Source organism: Lucilia sericata, unplaced genomic scaffold (genome assembly GCF_015586225.1).
Source record: "Lucilia sericata isolate MDLA Ls3-8-SP2 unplaced genomic scaffold, ASM1558622v1 Contig000041F_arrow, whole genome shotgun sequence".
Taxonomy (NCBI): Eukaryota; Metazoa; Arthropoda; class Insecta; order Diptera; family Calliphoridae; genus Lucilia; species Lucilia sericata.
Window position 1 is genome coordinate 365,674 of NW_023994079.1, and position 20,957 is coordinate 386,630.

General features: G+C 30.1%; 2 protein-coding genes and 1 non-coding gene across 3 annotated transcripts in view; 1 reads left to right on the top strand and 2 right to left on the bottom strand.

Annotated features, from left to right (window-relative positions):
* Positions 1 to 4,827, top strand: part of LOC119613913 (zinc finger BED domain-containing protein 4-like) — an 82,779-nt gene extending 77,952 nt beyond the window's left edge. The window contains exons 3-4 of the mRNA XM_037969989.1: positions 675 to 956; positions 4,658 to 4,827. Coding sequence (XP_037825917.1) covers positions 675 to 956; positions 4,658 to 4,827 — 452 coding nt within the window. The remainder of the gene's footprint in view (positions 1 to 674; positions 957 to 4,657) is intronic.
* Positions 4,828 to 7,703: 2,876 nt separating this feature from the next.
* Positions 7,704 to 7,824, bottom strand: LOC119613975. The gene has a single exon (XR_005232287.1). It is a non-coding gene; the product is annotated as a U5 spliceosomal RNA (small nuclear RNA).
* Positions 7,825 to 17,713: 9,889 nt separating this feature from the next.
* Positions 17,714 to 20,957, bottom strand: part of LOC119613959 (stress-activated protein kinase JNK) — a 335,264-nt gene continuing 332,020 nt past the window's right edge. The window contains exon 7 of the mRNA XM_037970038.1: positions 17,714 to 17,951. Coding sequence (XP_037825966.1) covers positions 17,811 to 17,951 — 141 coding nt within the window. The 3' untranslated portion in view covers positions 17,714 to 17,810. The remainder of the gene's footprint in view (positions 17,952 to 20,957) is intronic.

A 20,957-nucleotide genomic window follows, 5' to 3' on the forward strand; every position in this document is an offset into this window, starting at 1 on the left:
TACAACATAAAAAATAATGTTTAATGGTTATCTGTAGAAGTTTGATGAGCTTAAGTTACATTTTAAAAGGGCCACTTCCTATGGAACAAAGCTAAACTAAAATCTTATATTCAATATACATTTCCAAAATTTTTTTGGATTGTAATATTCTTTACAAAGGATTTCATTTGTGTCTTCCCTTTAGACTTTTAATTAGAAATATCATTATAATTGTAAAGTATATCATATCGTATGGTCACTCTAAACTTTACATTGTTCTCCTTTTGTTAATTTAACATAACCGTTTTTATGTTACAACACAAAATTAGCTTTAATATTATATTGAAATAAACATGCAGTGAAGTTGTTTTTTGGAGTTTAAAGAAACCACACGTGTTTTAATATGTAATACATTAATATAATTGGCGACGAGGTTAAAACAATAAGTATAAAGTCAACCATTTACGGTGCTACAGACATGAAATGTTCCAGAATTTTCTCCTAACCAGGGGACTTGGAAAGTGTGGAAAGAAAAGCTAGACATACATTTTTGCGAAATAAATTTTGAGAGTGACAACATAAAAAATCTATACTACTAAAGTCGATTGTCGCTGCCGCATATTATATGTTACACAGCTTATGGAGTCCAGATACACCTGTGTTAAAGACTTATAAGGAATTGTGTAAAATTTTAGACACTCAATATATACCACCTACAATAGTTTTTCGTGAACGCAAATTATTTAATTGTTCTACAAAAAATGAAAACGAAACAGTTGCACAATGGTATGCCCAAGTGAAAACATTAGCTCTCAATTGTAAATTTGGAAGACACTTGGATGCATTCGTTTTAAATCAATTTATTGTGGGTTTGTCAAACTACATTTATGAGAGGCTTTGTGAAGAAGACGAAAGCTTGACTATTGAAACTGCTCTGAAAAAGGCACTAATCATGGAAACGAAGAATTCAACTAAAAGTAAACACAGTGCAGATTTCAGTGTAAACTTCGTCAAAAAGAAAACGTGGATAAAAAACAAACAACAACAGCGCTAGTAGCAGTGATGTCGGCAGAGGCTGTGGTGAAAAGAGACAGAAGATTCAGTGTTCTCATTGTGGCTGGCGTAGTCATAGTTCTCATAATTGCAAATCTAAAGAAAGCAAATGTCATTCGTGTGGTAAAATTGGACACTTAGCTTCAATTTGTAGATATAAAAAAGGTATCAATTATATATCAACTAACGATCCTAATGATAATGATTTTTTTAATTATTCAATTTTCAGTGTGTCTAACAAATTTTCTAGTGACGTGTACTCTCTCCCCGTTAAAATCGATGGTGTGAAAGTTACAGTATTCTGTGACTCTGGTGCTCCTTGAACTTTAGTTCCAGAGTGTTTTTTGAAAGAAAACAATATTACAACAAGTTTGAGCCATGCAAAGTTTCGTATATGGATTATAATGGAGATCGACTGAACATTATAGGTGAATATGATGCATGCTTTAATTATAAAGGTATAAACAAGACTATTGTTGTTGTGGTTCCCCCACTTCTTGGTCGTTCATTTTTAAGAGCATCTGGATTCGAGTTGGTACAAGTAAATAATATAGGTAATGGAGAAAATATTGTTGATCAATTATAAAATGAGTTTGCGGATGTTTTTGATAACCAGCTTGGCGAATACAAAGTAAACAAAATATCGTTATGGATTAACGATGGTGCACAACCGGTATTTTTTAAGCCTAGGCCTTTACCACTGGCGTGGAAAGAAAATACAAAGTAACGTTCTTGGCCACGAATTGAGGAAATTTTTGAGTAGTTAGAGCAGACGTCGGCGCTAGTATTGTTCTCACAACGAAGATTTTCGGCAAATTACATGTACACAACATGATCGCAGGCGAACTTCTAAACAAGAGCATCAAAGATACAAATATTTTATTTAGTTGCTTGACAGCATTTAGCAAAGCGGGTTGATGCCGTTTTGTTGATGAAATTGCAAACACAACATGAAAAAACAAAAACAACTTTCAAAAACAAGAGCATAATTTACAAAAACAACGTACACCCTAAATAATTTTCTAGAATGCTTAACAATGAAAGTAAATAAGTTCATCTTTTTTCATATTTTTTTGTACATTTTAATTTGAAATGTCGTTTCTATGTGAAGAAATTATCATTCTTATGTACATTGATAACATTTTGTTAATAAATATTCGCATTTTACGGTAATGCAATTTAATCTTCAAAATTAAAAATAACCAAATATTTTTTTCAGTGCAATTTCATTGAAAAAATGCCAATAGTGTGTGTGTAGTGGTGATTTTTTTATCTTCCTCTCTATACGCCGGTATATGAGTTAGAGGGTGGTCAAATTTTTACAAAACTAGATATATCAAATGCATATAATCAACTTGTTTTGAATGACAATTCCCAACTGTTGTGTGCATGGAGTACTCATATTGGTACTCTAAAGGTAAAGCGGTTACCATTTGATGTAAAGACAGCTGCAGCAATCTTCCAGAAGACCATGGAGAATTTATTAAGAGATATACCATATTTTGTTGTATATCAAGACGACATCACGGTAACGGGCAAAAATATGGATGATCATGTTAAAACATTAAGATTAGTACTTCAAAAATTAAAATCAACTGGAGTCAAGTTAAATGTCAAAAAGAGTATTTTCTTTCAACCAAAAAATTTCGTATCTTGGTTTCAATATTGATAAAAACGGCTTAAGCAAAAATAATGACCGTGTCTCAAGTATATAAAATTTATTAAAAATTTTGCGGACAAAATGTCACCTTTATATGAGCTATTACGTAAAAATGTAAAGTTTCTGTGGTCAGAAAAATGTCTAAAGGCATATAATTTTATAAAAAGGTGCTATTACATCCGATCAAATTTGAGTTCACTTTAATTCTGAAATACCAATAATATTAACCACTGATGCTCGTTGCTGGAGTGTTATCTACCAAGTTTCCTGTGGGCTTAAGGCTTTTTGCTTTTGTTTCAAGAGCACTAACTTCGTGCAAGAGAAATAACAGCACTTTAGAAAAAGAAGCGTTAGCAATCGTGTTTTGTGTTACAAAACTTAAACAGTATCTGCTTGGAAATCATTTTATTTTGAGAACAGACCATCGAACATTACTAACTATTTTTAACAATAATAAAGGTTTACCTTTAATGGCCTCAGCTAGAATGCAGAGGTGGGCATTGATACTTTCTGGTTTTAACTACACCGTTGAATATATGAAAGGATGTTTAAATGAAGCGGATAGCATTTCTCGTATGTCCCAAGTAGATTTTGAATCCTAATCAAAGGAAAATTCATACATAAATTTTATTGAATCTGAAAATGGGCTGAATTTAAATTTTAAAGACATTGCTCGTGAAACAAAAAGAAATCCAATTTTATTAAAAGTGAGCCACAACTATTTTAAATAGAACATTAAATAACATAAAAGGAGATGAATTTGCACCTTATTGAGAAAAACACACACAACTTACAACTTAGAACAGTTGTTCCAGAAAAATTAAGAACAAAAATACTCAATGACCTACATAGCACCCACTTAGGAACAGTAAAAACAAAAGCTTTAGCAAGATCTTACATTTGGTGCCATGTCTCGATAAGCGATAAGAATATTGTTCGTAATTGTAAATCGTGTCAAGAGTTGTTGCCTAGCCCTGAAAGGAGTTATTTAATTCCTTGGGAGCCCTGTAGTTCAGTATGGAATCGAATTCATGTTGAATTCGCTGGTCCAACAAACAATTTTTACTTTGTAATAGTCATTTCAAAATTTCCGGAATTTTTAAGACAAAAAAAATCACAACAACATTCACCATTGCGAAGCTTAGAGAATTATTTGCTAGATACGGATTGGTCGATACTCTGGTAAGCGACAACGGTCGGCAATTTACTTCCCATGACTTTCAACAATTTTTGTCTTTTAATAGAATTAAAATTTTAATGCAAATCAGAAAACTTTGTGAAAACTATTAAAAAATCTGTTATTGCTAATTTAAAAGATAAACAAAAAGATGTAAATCTTGATAAAATAATATCAAGATTTTTAGTGGACTACCGTAATACAGCACATTATACAACAGGTGAATCACCAGCAAAAATATTTTTTAGCAGAACACTCGTTCTGCGCTCGTTTTAGCGCTCGTTTTAGCGCTCTCAAACCACCAACTACAATGGAAAAGATTATTGAATCACAAGAGAAAAATATAAAATATTATAATGGTGGCCGAAAAATACCTGTCTGTTCTGTAAACCGAATCCGAGTAAATTTCTCGTTTAAAAACGAATTCTCATAATTTTTCTCGTTTTATAACCGAGTACAAAATCTAGTCGAAATTAAATCGATTTGAATTTGATTCAAATAAATTTAACAATTATTTTTTGCGTTTTTTAATATAATTGTAATTGAATTTTACGTTCAAATAAAAATTCGAACACCAAATTCGATTTTAAAAGCTTCTCAGTTTTGAAACCGAATCGATTTACAGAACAGACATGATAGTATTCTCAAAAGGTCAAAATGTACTAGTTCGTGATTATAGAAACCCTAACAAACTTAGTTGGACAGAAGCGACAATAAAAAACAGCTAGGTCGTCGTTCCTATTGTTGTATATTAAATCGCAACAATTATGAAATAAAACGTCATTTAGATCAAATAAGAAATCCACAAATGCAACAAGTAATACAACAACAACAAGAACCTCAACAACATCGGGACACTGAAGTACAAGAGGAGTTAACCAATGACCAATCTGAGGGGAGAACGGAAATAAATACTAAGACACAAACTAACTCAGACCACGTATTGGAGGTAAAGTAGTTGAGAAGAAAAACAAAATTTGAATAATGAAGTAAACAAAAATAATAATAATAATCAATTACCTATATTACTTACATATGTATGTATACAATTCAAATATTTTATTTGTATCTTTATTGAGAAGCTTAAGGAGAGGCGTGTAAAGTAATCATATCGCATGGTCACTCTAAACTTTACATTGTTCTCCTCTTGCATTCTTTGTTAATTTAACGTAACCACTATTATATTACAACACAAAACCTATGTACATTTAGCTTTAATATTATATTGAAATAAACATGCAGTGAAGTTTTGAAAATTAAAGAAAACACACGTGCTTTAATATGTAATACATTGCAATAATTGTAAACACAATTCCAAAAATATTCACAACTATACATTACGCATCAACAGACTCGTTCAATGGAACGTTTCTGGAACAAGTTATTTAATCAATGATTTAAGTTCGGATATAGTTCTAGAGAAGTTTTAGAGAACATATACGCCTTCTTTTGAACTAGATCTTTTTCCAGCGATTTATGATTCAAATTGTTGAGAAATTTTTGGAAATCGTCAATTATAATTAAAATTTCTTACAATAAATTCAAGATATTTTTCTAGAATCATATCGAATTTCCAAAAACAGAAAAATACATTTTGTAGAATTATATGAGGTTTATAATGTAATAATTTCAATTAATTACATTAAATAATTCTATGTAAAAATGTTAAAAACTTTAAAATTTCCCGAAAAATTACGACATTTGTTATAATTTTGGAGTTATATACAAAATTGTGCTATTTCATTGAAATCGTCTTCCAAAGATATGATACTAAATTTGGATATGGATTATTTGCAAGAAATATAATAAAAATCATAAAAATCTTAAAAAAGGACTTTTTTATCCTTTGATCCACCTCATCGAATATTGACGTCAGCACAATTTCCTTGCAAATACATACACGTAGAGAAAAATAGCATTAGAAAAGCAATAAAACACGCCTAAAAATTTTAACAAAAAAATAAAAAAAAAAAACAATTTATTCATTTACAAAAATAAAAACTATTTATAATGTTATTATAGAATATGACAAATAAAAAATTAACATCTCAATTTATTTGAGTTAAGTAATAATTTTTGTCTGTTTCAGATATAAAACTAAATAACAATCTTAAATCAGTAATTTTTTCATTTTGAATTTTTTCTTTTCTCCTAACGTTACTTAAATCTGTTTCAAAAATATTTAACGGTGCTGGTAATTGATTTCGGCAACCTTTTTTATTATATTTGCTATTTGGAAAGTAGGCTGCAAAATTGAGTTTTTAAATTTTATTGTAAATAAATTATTTTGGTTACAAATATACTATGAATTTCTTAACGTTTCAGATATTTGTCTAAAGCACTGTCAAGGCAATCGACTTCTTGGATTTGTGAATGACCAGACTCAGAAAATTTGTGAATAATACTTTTGACCTGTAAATGGTCTGACAAAAATTGCCTTTTATTATCAGAACAGTATTGGCTATAATGTAGTGCTGTGGTATTTTGCCGTCCAAAAAAGTAATAACCCTAATGAACATACAAAAATATTTCTGGAATGCATCTAAATGAAAGTAAATAAGAACATTATTCTTTACTTTAAATTTCAACTTAGATGAGAAACAGATTAAAATTTTAATTTTACTCATTAAAATTCATTAAATATTCAAAGCAATTTTTCTTAGAACGACTTTTTTCGATTATGCTGATCTTGTAGTACATGAGCGCGATATGTATTTATTTAGTTTTATTTGTAAAATACAACAGTATTCTATACATAAAGAAGAACTCCATATAATTACTTATAACAGGAGAATATATTGAAAAATATTAGTATTAAACAATTTTAACTCCATATTGAGCAAAATTTTCAGCACAAATCAATTTCAAGATTTTTTATTGCAATTTTGCTCTATATGCCATTAATTGGCGTATAGAGCAAAATGACACAAAAAAGTTCTGTTTTGATGGATATAGAGCAAAACAGACACGATATATCTCAGCAACCAGACGAAAACCTATAGTGGCGTCCTTAACTCAAAATTGTCAAAATGGCGTATAGAGCACTTAAACACCCGGGTACCAAGTGATATTTTTTGGTACTTTGTCATTCTCCAACTGGTACTTTTTGAGTTTTCTATGATATGAAATCGAAACATGAAATTAATAATAAAGGGACTTTTCGGTACTTTTTCGTTCTACAGAGGAACTTTTTTGAGTTTTCTTTAAAATTAAACCTAGAAACATGAAATAAAGCATTTAGAGCCCGGAGTAAATGAGAATCTATAAAATGGTACTTTTTGGTACTTTTCGTTCTTCTAAAGGTACTTTTTGAATTTTTGTATAATATTGAACCTAGAAACGTGAAATTAAGCATGTAGAGCCAGCATTAAGTGAAAACCTAAAAAGGGAGACTTTTTGGCACTTTTTCGTTCTTCAAAAGGTACTTTCTGAATTTTCTATAAAATTGAACCTAGAAACATGAAATTAAACGTGTAGAGCACGGAGTAAATGAGAATCTATAAAAGGGGACTTTTTGGTACAATTTCGTTCTTCTAAAGGTACTTTTTGAATTTTCTATAATATTGAACCTAGAAACATGAAATTACGTAGGCAGAGCCCGGATTAGGTCAGAACACATAAAAGGGGACTTTTTGGTACTTTTTCGTTCTACAAAAGGTACTTTTTGAATTTTCAATAATATTGAACCTAGAAACATAAAATAAAGTATGCAGAGCTCGGATTAGGTCAGAACACATAAAAGGGGACTTTTTGGTACTTTTTCGTTCTACAAAAGGTACTTTTTGAATTTTCTATAATATTGAACCTAGAAACATGAAATTAAGCAAGTGGATTCCGGAGTTAATGAGAATCTATGCAAAAATTTTATTTTAGACTCATTAGAATGCTCCTCTAAACGGAAATCTTTAGTAAAAGGCGAAAGATTTATTCGACAACTGAAGAGAAGCCAGAGTTAGTTAGCCAGAGAGGGTGCTGTAGCTTAAGTGGTTAGCACGTTGATCACTAAGCATGGTTAGCAAGCCCTTGGTTCGATCCCCAGCCGCTGCCAATCAACAACATCAGTTTATGATAAATTATAAGTATCTATCAAAACTAATATTTATTACAGCGCCCTCCTTCGGCGGTATACTCTATAGCATTAAATCGTCGTCGAAGTAAAATAAATATAAATTGGCTATAAAAAGCTTAAATTAATGCGCCTACTCAACACCAGAAGCGCTGCAACACTGTTCTAAAATTAAACATAACGTGCAATTACAGAGTTGTAAATAAACAAAGCTTTCTTCTATCCTTCACTTTCACCACCATTCTCCTCTACTCTATACCTTTCCAAAGAAAGTAACACGATCTATGCATATAGGCATTAACGCCTGAGTGTTACTTCTCTTTAAAAAAAAATCTATAAAAGGGGGACCTTTGGTAATTTTTCGTTATTCAACCGGTACTTTTTGAGTTTTCTATTACAAATAGTGAACGTAGAAACATAAAACCAAGCAATCAGAGACAGATTGATGTCATACTTTACAAACGACATCTTAATCACATCTCAAAATGCGATTGCATTTAAACCAAAATTTTCCAAATATTTCCTTACAAATAAAAACCGAGTTAAAAGTGAGGAAAGAGATGTTGAAAAGTCACTACAAATAACATATTCGAAGTACATTAAATTTTGGTGAAGAACCAATGAAATTTACATAAGCGTGTCATTGAAAGAATGTGGTTTATTTTTGACATCCAAATATCGGATTTTTACTGCATCTATGAATAAGATTAGATGTAGTTCAAAGTTGTCAAAAATGATCAACATCCCTCCAATGACACGCTAATGTAAAATTCATAGGTTTTTCACCAAAATTGGAAGTACTTCAAGTATGTTATTTGTGGTGAAAATTCTACTTCTTTTTCCTCACTTTTTTTTGCTGAGCTGGAATATTTTCTGCTACTTTTTCGTTTTTTAACTGGTACTTTTTGAATTTTCTATAAAGTTGAACTTAGGAACATGAAATTAAATAAAATAGGTCTTTTGGTACTTTTTCGTACTTCAACTGGTACTTTTTGAGCTTTCTAAAATATTGAATATATAAACATATGTAAACATAATTGAATGAAAATTTAAAAAGTTCCCAGTATCCTTTTTTGTTCTTTTTCTAATTCTTTTCGAATTTTCTATAATATTGAACGTAAAAACATAAAATTGGACACGCAGCTTCCTGATTGTATAAAAATCTGTATGCGATTTTTTTGGTTTCTGGTTGAAAATTAAACATGCGTTATCCTGATTTTATGAAAATCTATAAAAAGGCACTGTCTGGTACTTTTTCGTTCTTCAACTGTTTTTTTTTTCTGTAACATTGAGGCTAGAATCATAAAATCAAACTTAAATAGTTCTCTAAAAGGGGACTTTTTGATATTGCAGATACACTTATATACATTCACAATAATTATATTTATTTTATTCCATTATGATTAGGGTAGCGAAGCACACTGAGTATAGCTAGTTATTCATAAAATATCAAAAAACTTCATAAACCTTGGAGATGGTATAGATATAAGTTCTGACTAGGGTTGCCAGCCTGGCTGGACTTGGCTGGATTGTCCAGCTTTTTTGATGCTTGTCCAGTTTCAAGCTAAAATTTAATTTGTCCAGCTAAATAGATTTTTTTTTTTAACACACTGCAATAATTATACCCTACACCACTTTAGTGGGGAGGGTATATTGGATTTGTGCTGATGTTTGTAACATATAAAAATATTCGTCCTAGACCCACCTTAAAGTATACCAATCGGCTTAGAATCGTTTTCTGAGTCGATTAAGCTATGTCCGTCCGTCCGTCCGTCTGGCTGGCTGGCTGTCCATGTAAACCTTGTGCGCAAGCTACAGGTCGCAATTTTCAAGATAATTGGATGGATAATTGGCACGCACGTTTTATTTGACCCAAGGACGAAGCCTATTGAAAATGGTTAAAATCGGTCCATTATTTCACCTAGCCCCCATAGAACAGAACCGCCTGAAAAGGGCTTCTGAGCTCATAATTATGTTAAATATAGAGATATATCGATAAAATACGGCACAACTAAGTTTTATAGAAGTCTTGATAACCCTGCCAAATTTCATAAAGATCGGGCCCCATTTGATCCTAGCTCCCATACAAAGTCCCCTTCAGAAAATTACTTGAATCTCCCAAATTAACTTATAAACACAAATATCGCGATGAAATTCAGCACAATAAAATATTATGTAAATATAAATATATTCACAAAATTTTATCGGGCTTGGTCCATATTTGCCCCTAGCCCCCATATAAAGCCTCTTTCAGAAAATTAGTTTTTCATCCATAAATTGCTTAAATGCATCGGAACAAGGGAATATTGAAGATAAATGCTTTATTATGAAAAATAAATCACATTTAATATTCATAACTGGTGTAGGGTATCATATGGTCGGCCACGCCCGACTATACTTTCTTACTTGTTTTTATGTTATCTTTGTCAAATCATGTTAGCCAACACTGATTGTACATTTGTTATACAACTAAGTTATGATTTCCCTCTTCTATCATCATGTCTCAACACTTGAACAGCTGATGTCGTAATAAATATTAGGTCTGTTCGCGTACTCCATAATTTGTAACAATTTGCAACAATTGTTACTGGGTTCGCGTTCGAGCGAATTATTAACAGTTCGTTGATAGAGAATTTTTTGATTTTACTGGATATTTTTTCCCCAGTAAAAAATATACAACTTATATTCACAACATATGTTTGTTTTATGAATATGTAAACAAACCAAAGAAATCGAAAATTTGGTAAATTTTAAATTTTTTGAAAGAAATATATAAATTAATAACACACGAATATTAAAAAATAATTTGTAATTAGATTTATTTTAATTTTATTTATCATAAATTAGTTTTTAAAAGAGTTTATTTGTTGTGAAAAATCATAACAAATATTGTCAATCTGGCGCTTCTAAACCAATTTAGTTTGTCTTTCTCTTAGCGATTTTGTGTAAATTTTTATTTTAATAATATCTTTGTCTCATAAAGTTTTAAAACAATAATATATTTTTAATGATACTACATATTTTGTTAACTTTAAATATCCATTTATTTATAAGAAAAATCAAAGTTTCATTTATTTGTTTTTTTGAGATTTCAGCAAAAGGGAGTTACTAATCTTTGTTTATAAACAAAAACTTGCACATTTTTTTATAAAATTGGCTCTCTATTATAAAGTTACTGGATATTTCTTACAGGAAAGTACGCGAAAAGACATATTATTGCGAGCGATAGTCAATTTCTTTACGTAAAGCTTACGTACTTATGATTTTTAAAATTTAAAACTTCAAAAATGGAGCTTTTTCACATCTTTTGCTCTTAAAAACTAAGTTAACGAAGTGATCGGGGAAAACTAAAAATATATTCGTACTATATGGACTATAACAAAACGGAATTGGTATATGAGAACCCCTGCATTTTTTTGGTTTATCACTGTGAAATTATTTACACAAAACCAAAATTAACATTTTCTCGGTATTTTTTTATGTCCAGCTTTTTTTGTTTTGTCCAGCCGATGTCCAGCTTTTTGCGAATCGGAATCTGGCATCCCTAGTTCTGACCATTCTCCAATTCTTCTAACAGTAAGTGAACATATAATTCAAAGAAAGCAATACATTTCTGTATAATAAGAATACTAACTGGAAAACCTCAATAAAATGATTGTGCCAAATATTTTTAGTTCTATTGAATAACTCGAGAAATATACTAATAATTTTACGGAAAACATCAAAAAAGCAGCGTGGTCTAGTACGGCAAATATACAAGTAATAAAACAAACATGTAAAAATTACCTAAAATAAATTAAAATATTGCTGGAACATAAAAGAAAACTTAGAAGAAAATGGCATGAAACCCGATGTCCAGATGAGAAAAATAAATACAATAGAGCATCCAGTATTTGAGGCGCAAGCTCAAACCAAAAAAATCAAACTATGGAAAAGTATCTTCAAAATCTTTTAAGTAACAAACAAAACAACCATTTCCTTTGGATGGCAACAAAAACCGTAAACCCACCCAAAAACAAAGAAAATCTTATTATTTTCTCAAGCCATTTAGAGAACCTCTTTCAACCAAATGTACCCAATTTATCTAATACATACTAACAACTTTCGTAACATAGCAAACAATGTATCTTCATCGAATATTTAAATTTCTGTAAGCGAAGTTAGACGAGGAAACATCAAGCTTAAAAATAAAAAATCATCGTGTTATGATCTTTTAAGGCAATCGTATTTCTAACAACACTAATCAAAGCTGCTATACAGCTACAATATGTATCATCCTATTGAAAAGTATCCACCATAATCATGATACTAAAACCAGGAAAAATTCAACATGACGTTCCATCATATAGACAAATCTCGCTATTACCTGTAATTTAAAAAATATTTGAAAAATTGATACAAAAAAGTATTTATCCGTTTATACTTAGTCAACACAATTGTATCCCTAAACACCGATGTGGATTTCGAGCAAGGTTGGCAACCATTATCGCTAAGCTATCATTACCGCTAAAATACCTTTTCAGCACAAAACCGTTACCACAGCAACCGACACCGAAATAAGCCAAAATAACGCTACAATAACGAAAACGCTATACCCACCATCAAAAAAGATGGGTGATATATTGATTTTGTAATTTGTAACCAATAACCGGAGGTGGAGTTAACGGGGATTAGACGAATATAGCGATGAAATGCGACACACATAAGTTTTATGGGACCCAAAATCTCTCTACATTTTTTTTAGGATCGGCTTATAAATGACCCTACACCCTATATGATGTCCCCTTCAGAAAATAAATTTAACGCTCGTTTTTAGCCAAACGAGTGTAGCGATGACATTTGACATAAGCTTCTTACTAGCCATCACCTCTCTATTGCCTTTATTACAATCGGTTCATAATTGAAATTCGAAATAAGTAAGTTTCATACGAGCCAAAACCAATCTACTGATCTTTATGAGAATCTACATATGATTGACCCTACCCCCCATATAAGGTCCCCTTCTGAAAATGACTTTACCGCTCATTACTGGCTTAAAAATACGAGTAAAGCGATTAAATTCGGCACACATAAGTTTCAAACGAGCCAAAATCTCTACATTATTTAGTGAGTATCGGTCCATAAAAAAAATACTTAAACATTCATTGCTGGCTTAAAAATACGAGTTATGAAATTCGACATACTTTTATACGAACGTTAATCTTGCCCATTCTTCATGCGGAATGTGTCGGTAAATCACCCTACCCGCCATATAAGCCCCTTTCAGAAAATTACTTTAACGCTGGTATAAAAATGCGAGTATAGCGATGATATTCAATGTAAACAAGTTTTATATGAACCAAAATCGGTCTACAATATGGTATGAGGATCGGTCAATAATTGACCCTACACATCATATAAGGTCCTCTTCAGAAAATTTGATGAGGATTCAGAAAATTACGAGCAATGAAAATCGACATAAAAAGTTTATACAAAACAAAATCTAAATATGTAGAAAATTGTATGAGTATCGGTTCATAATTGACGTATATAAGGCCCCCTTCAGAAAATTACTCTTACGCTCATGGTTTAAAAATTGAACAAAAATATTTTCTATAAATTAATATTTTGTTCCACTTGCTACTTTTCATTTATGTTTTATTAATGAATGAATTAAAGAAATAGAAATTTAATTACACTGTTTTTAATTTAAATTAAAAAAAATACGTAAAACAATAATACCAATGTTATTTTCTTGTATTTAAATGTTTGCTGATGCATTTATAAACATATTTTTAATTATTTAAATCATACCGAAATTACCCCTAAAATATCTTTTTTGTACACTACCGATAACGTTAAAATATCAAATTCATCGTATTATTGAAAAAATTGAAAACGCTTTCGACGAAAGGTTAATATGCTCTTCTGTTTTCATAGACGCAGCGCAAGCATTTAATGATAAAGTATAGCACGAAGGCCTGTTATATACACTCTCCAAAATATTTCCAACAATGTATTACATCATAAAATCATACATTGAAAATCGTTATTTCCAAGTAAAACTCGCAAATAAGTTCTCGGAACTGAAGGATATAAAAGCAGGCGTTCCTCAAGGGAGCTTTCTTGGCCCTCTACTATATTAGTTAGGCTGTCTTCCAAAACGTATCAATACAAAGTCTAAAGACAATTTCACTGCGGTATTTACACACATGTAAAGTTTCAAAACATTGCAACGATGCTTTGTTTATTTTCAATATAGAAGATGCAAAATATTGTTTTTAGTAAGTCAGCTGTTTGTGTAGTTTTAGCAAATAATTTCAACAAGCATCAACTTTAAAATTGATGCGTTGATTGCCATTTCGCTGCGTTTCTAATACTTGTCGATGACGTTTTAAAACAGTATGCATTGTCAATGTTTTGTACTGCGGCGTCATGAAACACTATACTTTGTTCGTATACAAAGCAACTGACGTTTTGGAAGTCAGCCTTATTTACAAATGACATTCATAACACACCAAACACTACAATAGCAACATTTGCCGACCGTGCAGATGTACTTACGATTGGAAATTCTACTACAGAAGCAGCCAAATATATCCGACCGGCTATTAATAATATTTTCAAAAAGTATACATGTAAGATTTTTACAAGAAACCAAAATTCCATTATCAAAAACTGCAAAATACCTCGGTCTTGCGCTAGATTCTAAACTTACTTGGCTCGACCGTATACTAAAGAAAAAGCAAGAACTTGAAATTAAGTACAGAAGTCTGACATGGCTCACTTCTTCCATGTCAATACAAAATAAAATACTTGTTTGCCAACAAATCCTGAAAGCAGTTTGGATGTATGGATGCCAGACAAAAATTCAACAATTAAACACATTGAAGTTTTTCAAAATAAAGTTTTAAGACACGAAATCATGACCTTCACCGTGATTTATGCGTAGAGTTTGTCAGAGACGTAATGAAGAAATTTGCAATATCACACCACCAAAAGTTATCAACACACGTGAACAGTGAAGCCAGTAGCCATTACTTTATCCGAAGCCAACCAAATAGACTCCAACGCATTAAACCACATCATCTGGTTTAAATAAAACAGTATTTTGGATATTATTATTATTCTTACTACTAATCATTGTATTTAATCGAAAAAATCTGCTCGTTAGTCATATAAGGCTAGTCGCAGAATAATAAAAAAATTCAAACTGAATTACGTACAGCTTGTTTAATTCGCAGCTGAAATCTTGTATGACGAACCATGTAATTCAGCTCGTAATTGGGGGTTTAATAAAGAATGAGAGCGACGAATAATTGCTTTGTGCGTACAGGTATTAGCTGCTCAGCGATAAAAATACACATTATGTACTCGTTTATCTAAGTGATATTTCGTGGCAGTCAGTAGTGATGCTTTCACTTATTCTTCCACTTAGATTTAACATAAAAGTGTCCTAGACTGCCTTATCAGTGTGCTCTCGCTTAGAATGAAAGCCACAATATCAATAGGGCAAATTAAAATTGTGTGGAGTGTTAAGCGAAGTTAATGAAACGCTTGCAAATAAAATGTAATGTATGTATGTATGTATGTATGTATGTATGTATGTATGTATGTATGTATGTATGTATGTATGTATGTATGTATGTATGTATGTATGGTATGTATGTATGTATGTATGTATGTATGTATGTTGTATGTATGTATGTATGTATGTATGTATGTATGTATGAATGTATGTATGTATGTAGATTACAATCCTATTTGAAATTTGTAAGTTAAAGTAGCATGCCTTCCGATTTTGTTATAGAAAAATATATTTTTGTTTTATATTTATTTTAAAATTATGCAAGTTTATTCAAAATTATCATCAAATAAAGTTAATATGTATTGTCAGTATTAAAACTATAATGTGTGAAGTAAATTATGCAAGTTTATTTAAAAATTATCATAAAATAAAGTTAATATATATTATAATTCAATAAAAATTTTAAAATTATAATTTTAATGAAAATAAATTTTCGGCTATCTTCCTTTACAGCTTCCGTAAACAAACAAAAGGAAATTGTCAGTATTAAATCTTGAATGTGTGAAGTAAATGTACCTTAATTTTTAAATCCGTTCTTGCCATTTAGATTTCCATAATTATTTAAAATTTTTGAATAAAATAATTTTTTCAACAAAACACAACATATAGAAACAAAAATAATTTTGCTTTGCATGTATTCAAAAGAAAAAAAGGTATTTTATTTTTGTTTTTTAAAGAAATAAAAACAAAAACTATTATCTAAGTACTTTGTTATTTACCGCTGGGTGTTGTCAATACAAAACACGCGTACTGCTCGTTTAGAAGACATAGTCTAATTTTAATCCTTTTTGACCTGACGGCAATACTTCGTGTTTCGTTTTTAATATGAAGAAACATATTATATTAGAGAAATTGCACAGTGGGAAAAAACCCCAATTTAGCGGAATTTAATTCATATCTTCTTTATTTATCACCTGATCCATTAGAGATGTATAGTGATATTTTAGACAAAGATGTGTGCTATCGAATTAGTGTACTTTGGGATATCCTGTTTTCAATGTGAGATATATTAATGACAATTTGGACACGCACCCACAGTCAGGATAGACCGAAAATATTTTTAAATATTTGTATATTTTTTGGTAATGAGCAGTAAAATAAGATTAAAATTAATATTATAATCATAATCAAATAATTCATATTCGATCATTAGAATAGATATTTTTCATTAAACAATTATGGTTATGATTTATACCAATTTAGTAATATAAATAATTGCTGTAGTATCTGTTATTAAAAAAACTGCATACATTTTACATATAAAACTAATAATTCTTTTCGTTAGCTTTTTAAGTAATATTTTGTTAACATTTTCTTTATAAAATATTTCTTCAATAGAATAGAAATGGGAAGATATTAAATGACATAATACTGTCTTTACAGTAGGGTAAAAGTCCAAAAGCTGTTATAATCCTCGGTATAATATGAAATATATACTCCATATTTCTTTAAAATTAAAAATTACGACACTACATATAATTTCATACAGTTTCAATTAAATAAAATACATATTCCAAGATTGGACTAATATAATATCCAGTACAGGAAGATTTGTTCAGATTTGGTGCATTAATATATAATTTTTTGGAAAAGACAACACTATTTTTATTTTTCTATGCATTTGTTTTGATTTTTTTAAGATTTAATTTACTTCCGACAAATTTTATATACTAAAAGCATAAATACATATCTAAACTGCATTTCACTGCACCGATAACTAATAGCTTTTTAAAGTTGAACTATATGAAAAAAAATAATTACCAAATATTTTGCACGACTGTATTGCTAAGCAAATACAACATGAAATTAATTAATTTGCCTCGAGCAGTTCCCGAGTTATATGAAAACAATAAACTATATACTAACAGTGGATATTTATATTCAATGATATCAAAACTACTCCGAAATACTGAAATTTTAAATATACAAAAGTGTTCACATTCAACTTTGTGTTAACCCGTTATGGGAGATGCTATTTAATTATGCTATGTATATTTGAGACCATTGATAACCTGTGAAAGTTTATTTTATTATTTTCGCACCACTAAATTGGATATTTCTCCCACAGTGAATTGAGAGAAACATAACACGAAATGTATGTAAAAATTATTATTTTACTCTGTTTCTAAAATGAATATAATAACTTTCTCAAATTCAACTTAAAAATTTACCAAGCTTAATTCTACCGGACCTTAATAATAGAAAGCAAAATAAGTTTATATGTGCTTTTATTGCAATTAAATTTTATATACATTAAAAGTTGTATATTAAAAGCTTTTCACTGTAAAATAACACAAAAAGTACATTTCTACCGCACATTTGTAGATCCTGAGTTGGTATTACTGGTATGTGCTTCGTAATCCATGACTTCTTCATATATGAGTTCTTTCCATTGTTCAACAGTGTGCTCTCTTTCATCCACGCTGTGATCGTACGGTTCTGGAGCAGGCTACAAATAAAAAACATAATTTAGTAACCTAATAATTTTAGTAAATATAAATTTTGTAGTAAAGAAATTATTAACGGAAATATTTTTGGTGAAAAATTAAAAAAAAAACAATTCATGGTGTTCCACAAATGACATAACGTTATATTTATTAAAACATTTTTTGCATTTACTTTTTCAAAGATTTATTCATAAATATTATTTTTATTTTAAATAAAAATTATTTTTAATTGTATATTTTAAGTTAATGTTGGGTTTCCCAACACTTTATGGGCTCATAACCTAGATGGACACTTTGCAATAGCAGTAATATTGCAGTATAAATAGATTTTTACTGATTACTGAAAAATTTTTTCAGTAAAGATTTACTGATTACTGAAAAAAACATTATTCAGTAAAATTTTACTGATTACTGAAAATAAAATCAGTATGCAGTAAAGTTTTACTAATTACTGAAAAAATGCAGTATACAGAAAATTTTTACTGAATACAGAAAAAAATCAATATCAGTACATTGAAATCTATTATGCATTACATGTAAATTTTTTATACCCTCCACCATTAGTGGTGATAGAGGGTATATATAAGTTTGTCGTTCCGTGTGTAACACCATGAAATATTCATCTAAGACCCAACAAAGTATATATATTCTGGGTCTTTATGAAATTCTGAGTCGATTTAGCTATGTCACGTTGAAACTAAGCAAAGGAAATCAACCAAATTCACTCAAAATATTTATTATTATCCTAAGCAGTTTGGTATTGAAAATCAGCAAAATCGGTTCACAACGTAAAAAGTTATGAGTAAAAATTTCAGACTACCTCGAAAAAAATTACGTTTTTTCCTAATTCTTTTGAAGTTTTCTCAGAAACTACCAAAGATATTTCGATGAATTTTGTCACACATTATTTTTTTAAAGCAAAATCTTTACAATTGATCCAATATTTCCCATAGCCCCCATACAAAGGTATACATTCCCGAAAATTAGTTTATCATTAATAACTCCCTCAAATACATCGGTATCAACACAAAATTTTGTACATGCAAATATAATATGAACAGAAATCATACTATCAACGTAGATCTCAGTCGGTCCACAATTGGTCATAGCTCCCATATAAGGTCCACTTCCGAAAAATAAAGCTATTGTGATAAAATTCGAGTTGAATATGTTTTGTGTACATACAAATCATTCTACCAAATTTTTTGAAGATCGGTCCATTATTGGTCATAGCTCCCATATAAGGCCCACTTCCGAAAATCATTTAAAAGCACATATTTCATTGTCAAATAAAGCTATCTTGATAAAATTCGACACAAATATGTTTAGTCTAAATATGAATCACTCTACGAAATTTTTTTCCGGATAGGCCCATAATTGGTCATAACTCCCATTTAAGGTCCACTTCCGAAAATCAGTTAAACGCATATATTACATTGAATTATAAAGCTATCGGGATAAAATTTGATAAAAATATGTTTTGTGTACATACAAATCATTCTACAAATTTTTTTACAGATCGGTCCATTATTGGCCATAGCTCGCATATAAGGCCCACTTCCGAAAATCATTTAAAAGCACATATATATCTTGATAAAACTCGACACAAATATGTTTTGTCTAAATATGAATCACTCTACTAAAATGTTTTCTGCATAGGCCCATAATTGGACATAGCTCCCATATAAGGTCCACTTCCGAAAATCACTTAAACGCATATATTTCATTGAATTCTAAAGCTATCGGGATAAAATTTGTCACAAATATGTTTTGTCTTTATATGAATCACTCTACGAATTTTTTTCCAGATATGCCCATAATTGGACATAGCTCCCATATAAGGTCCACTTCCGAAAATCACTCAAACGCAGATATTTCATTAAATTCTAACCCCCTTATTCATAAACAACTTTTTATTTTATAAAAGGTTTATAAAACAAAATTTCGATACGAAATTTGATTTATAAATCATTTATAAAATAAAATTGTGTTTATGAATAAGGGGGTAAAGCTATAAGGATAAAATTCGACTTGAATATGTTTTGTGTACATATAAATCATTCTACCACTTTTTTCCCGGATCGGTTCATTATTGGTCATAGCTCCCATATAAGTCCCACTTCCGAAAATCACTTAAACGCACATATTTCATTGTCAAGAAAAGTTATCTTGATAAAATTCGACACAAATATGTTTTATCTTTATATAAATCACTCTACGAAATGTTTTCCGGATATGCTCCCATAGAGGGTCCACTTACGAAAATCAGTTAAACGCATATATTTCTTTGAATAAAAAAGCTATCGGGATAAAGTAGAACTTGAATATGTTTTGTGAGCATATAAATCATTCCACCAAATTTTTTCCGGATTGGTCCATATATGGTAATAGCTCCTATATAAAGTCACCTTCATTTCATTATCAAATGAAGATATCTTGATAAAATTAGACACAAATATGTTTTGTGCAAGGTCATAGCTCCTATACATATAAAGTCCACTTCCGAAAATCGCGTAAACGCACATATTTCATTAATTAATACATCTATTGTAGTAAAATTCGACTTGAATTTTTTTTGGCATATAAGTCATTATACGGAATTTTTCCTTATCGGTCGATAATTGGTCACAACTCCCATATAAGGACCGTTTCCGAAAAGTACACATTGACAATCAAAGTTATCGAGATAAAGTTCGACATAAATGTGTATTTTGTATATATAAATCATTCTACGGAATTTTTTTCCGGATCGGCCCATAGGTTGTCTTAGATCCCATATAAGGTATACTTCTGAAAATCACTTAATACTACTTAACTCGTAATTAAATGATTATATCCGGATAAAATTCAAAATGAGTATGTTCTGTGTACAGATAAATCATGATATAGAAATGTTTTCAAACTGGCCTATTAATACACATTTTTCTCGACCTAATTAAAATTAGTTTGACATATGCATAAATGTTAGTACCCTCAATACGGAAACAAAAATTTTGCAAAGTTATCTA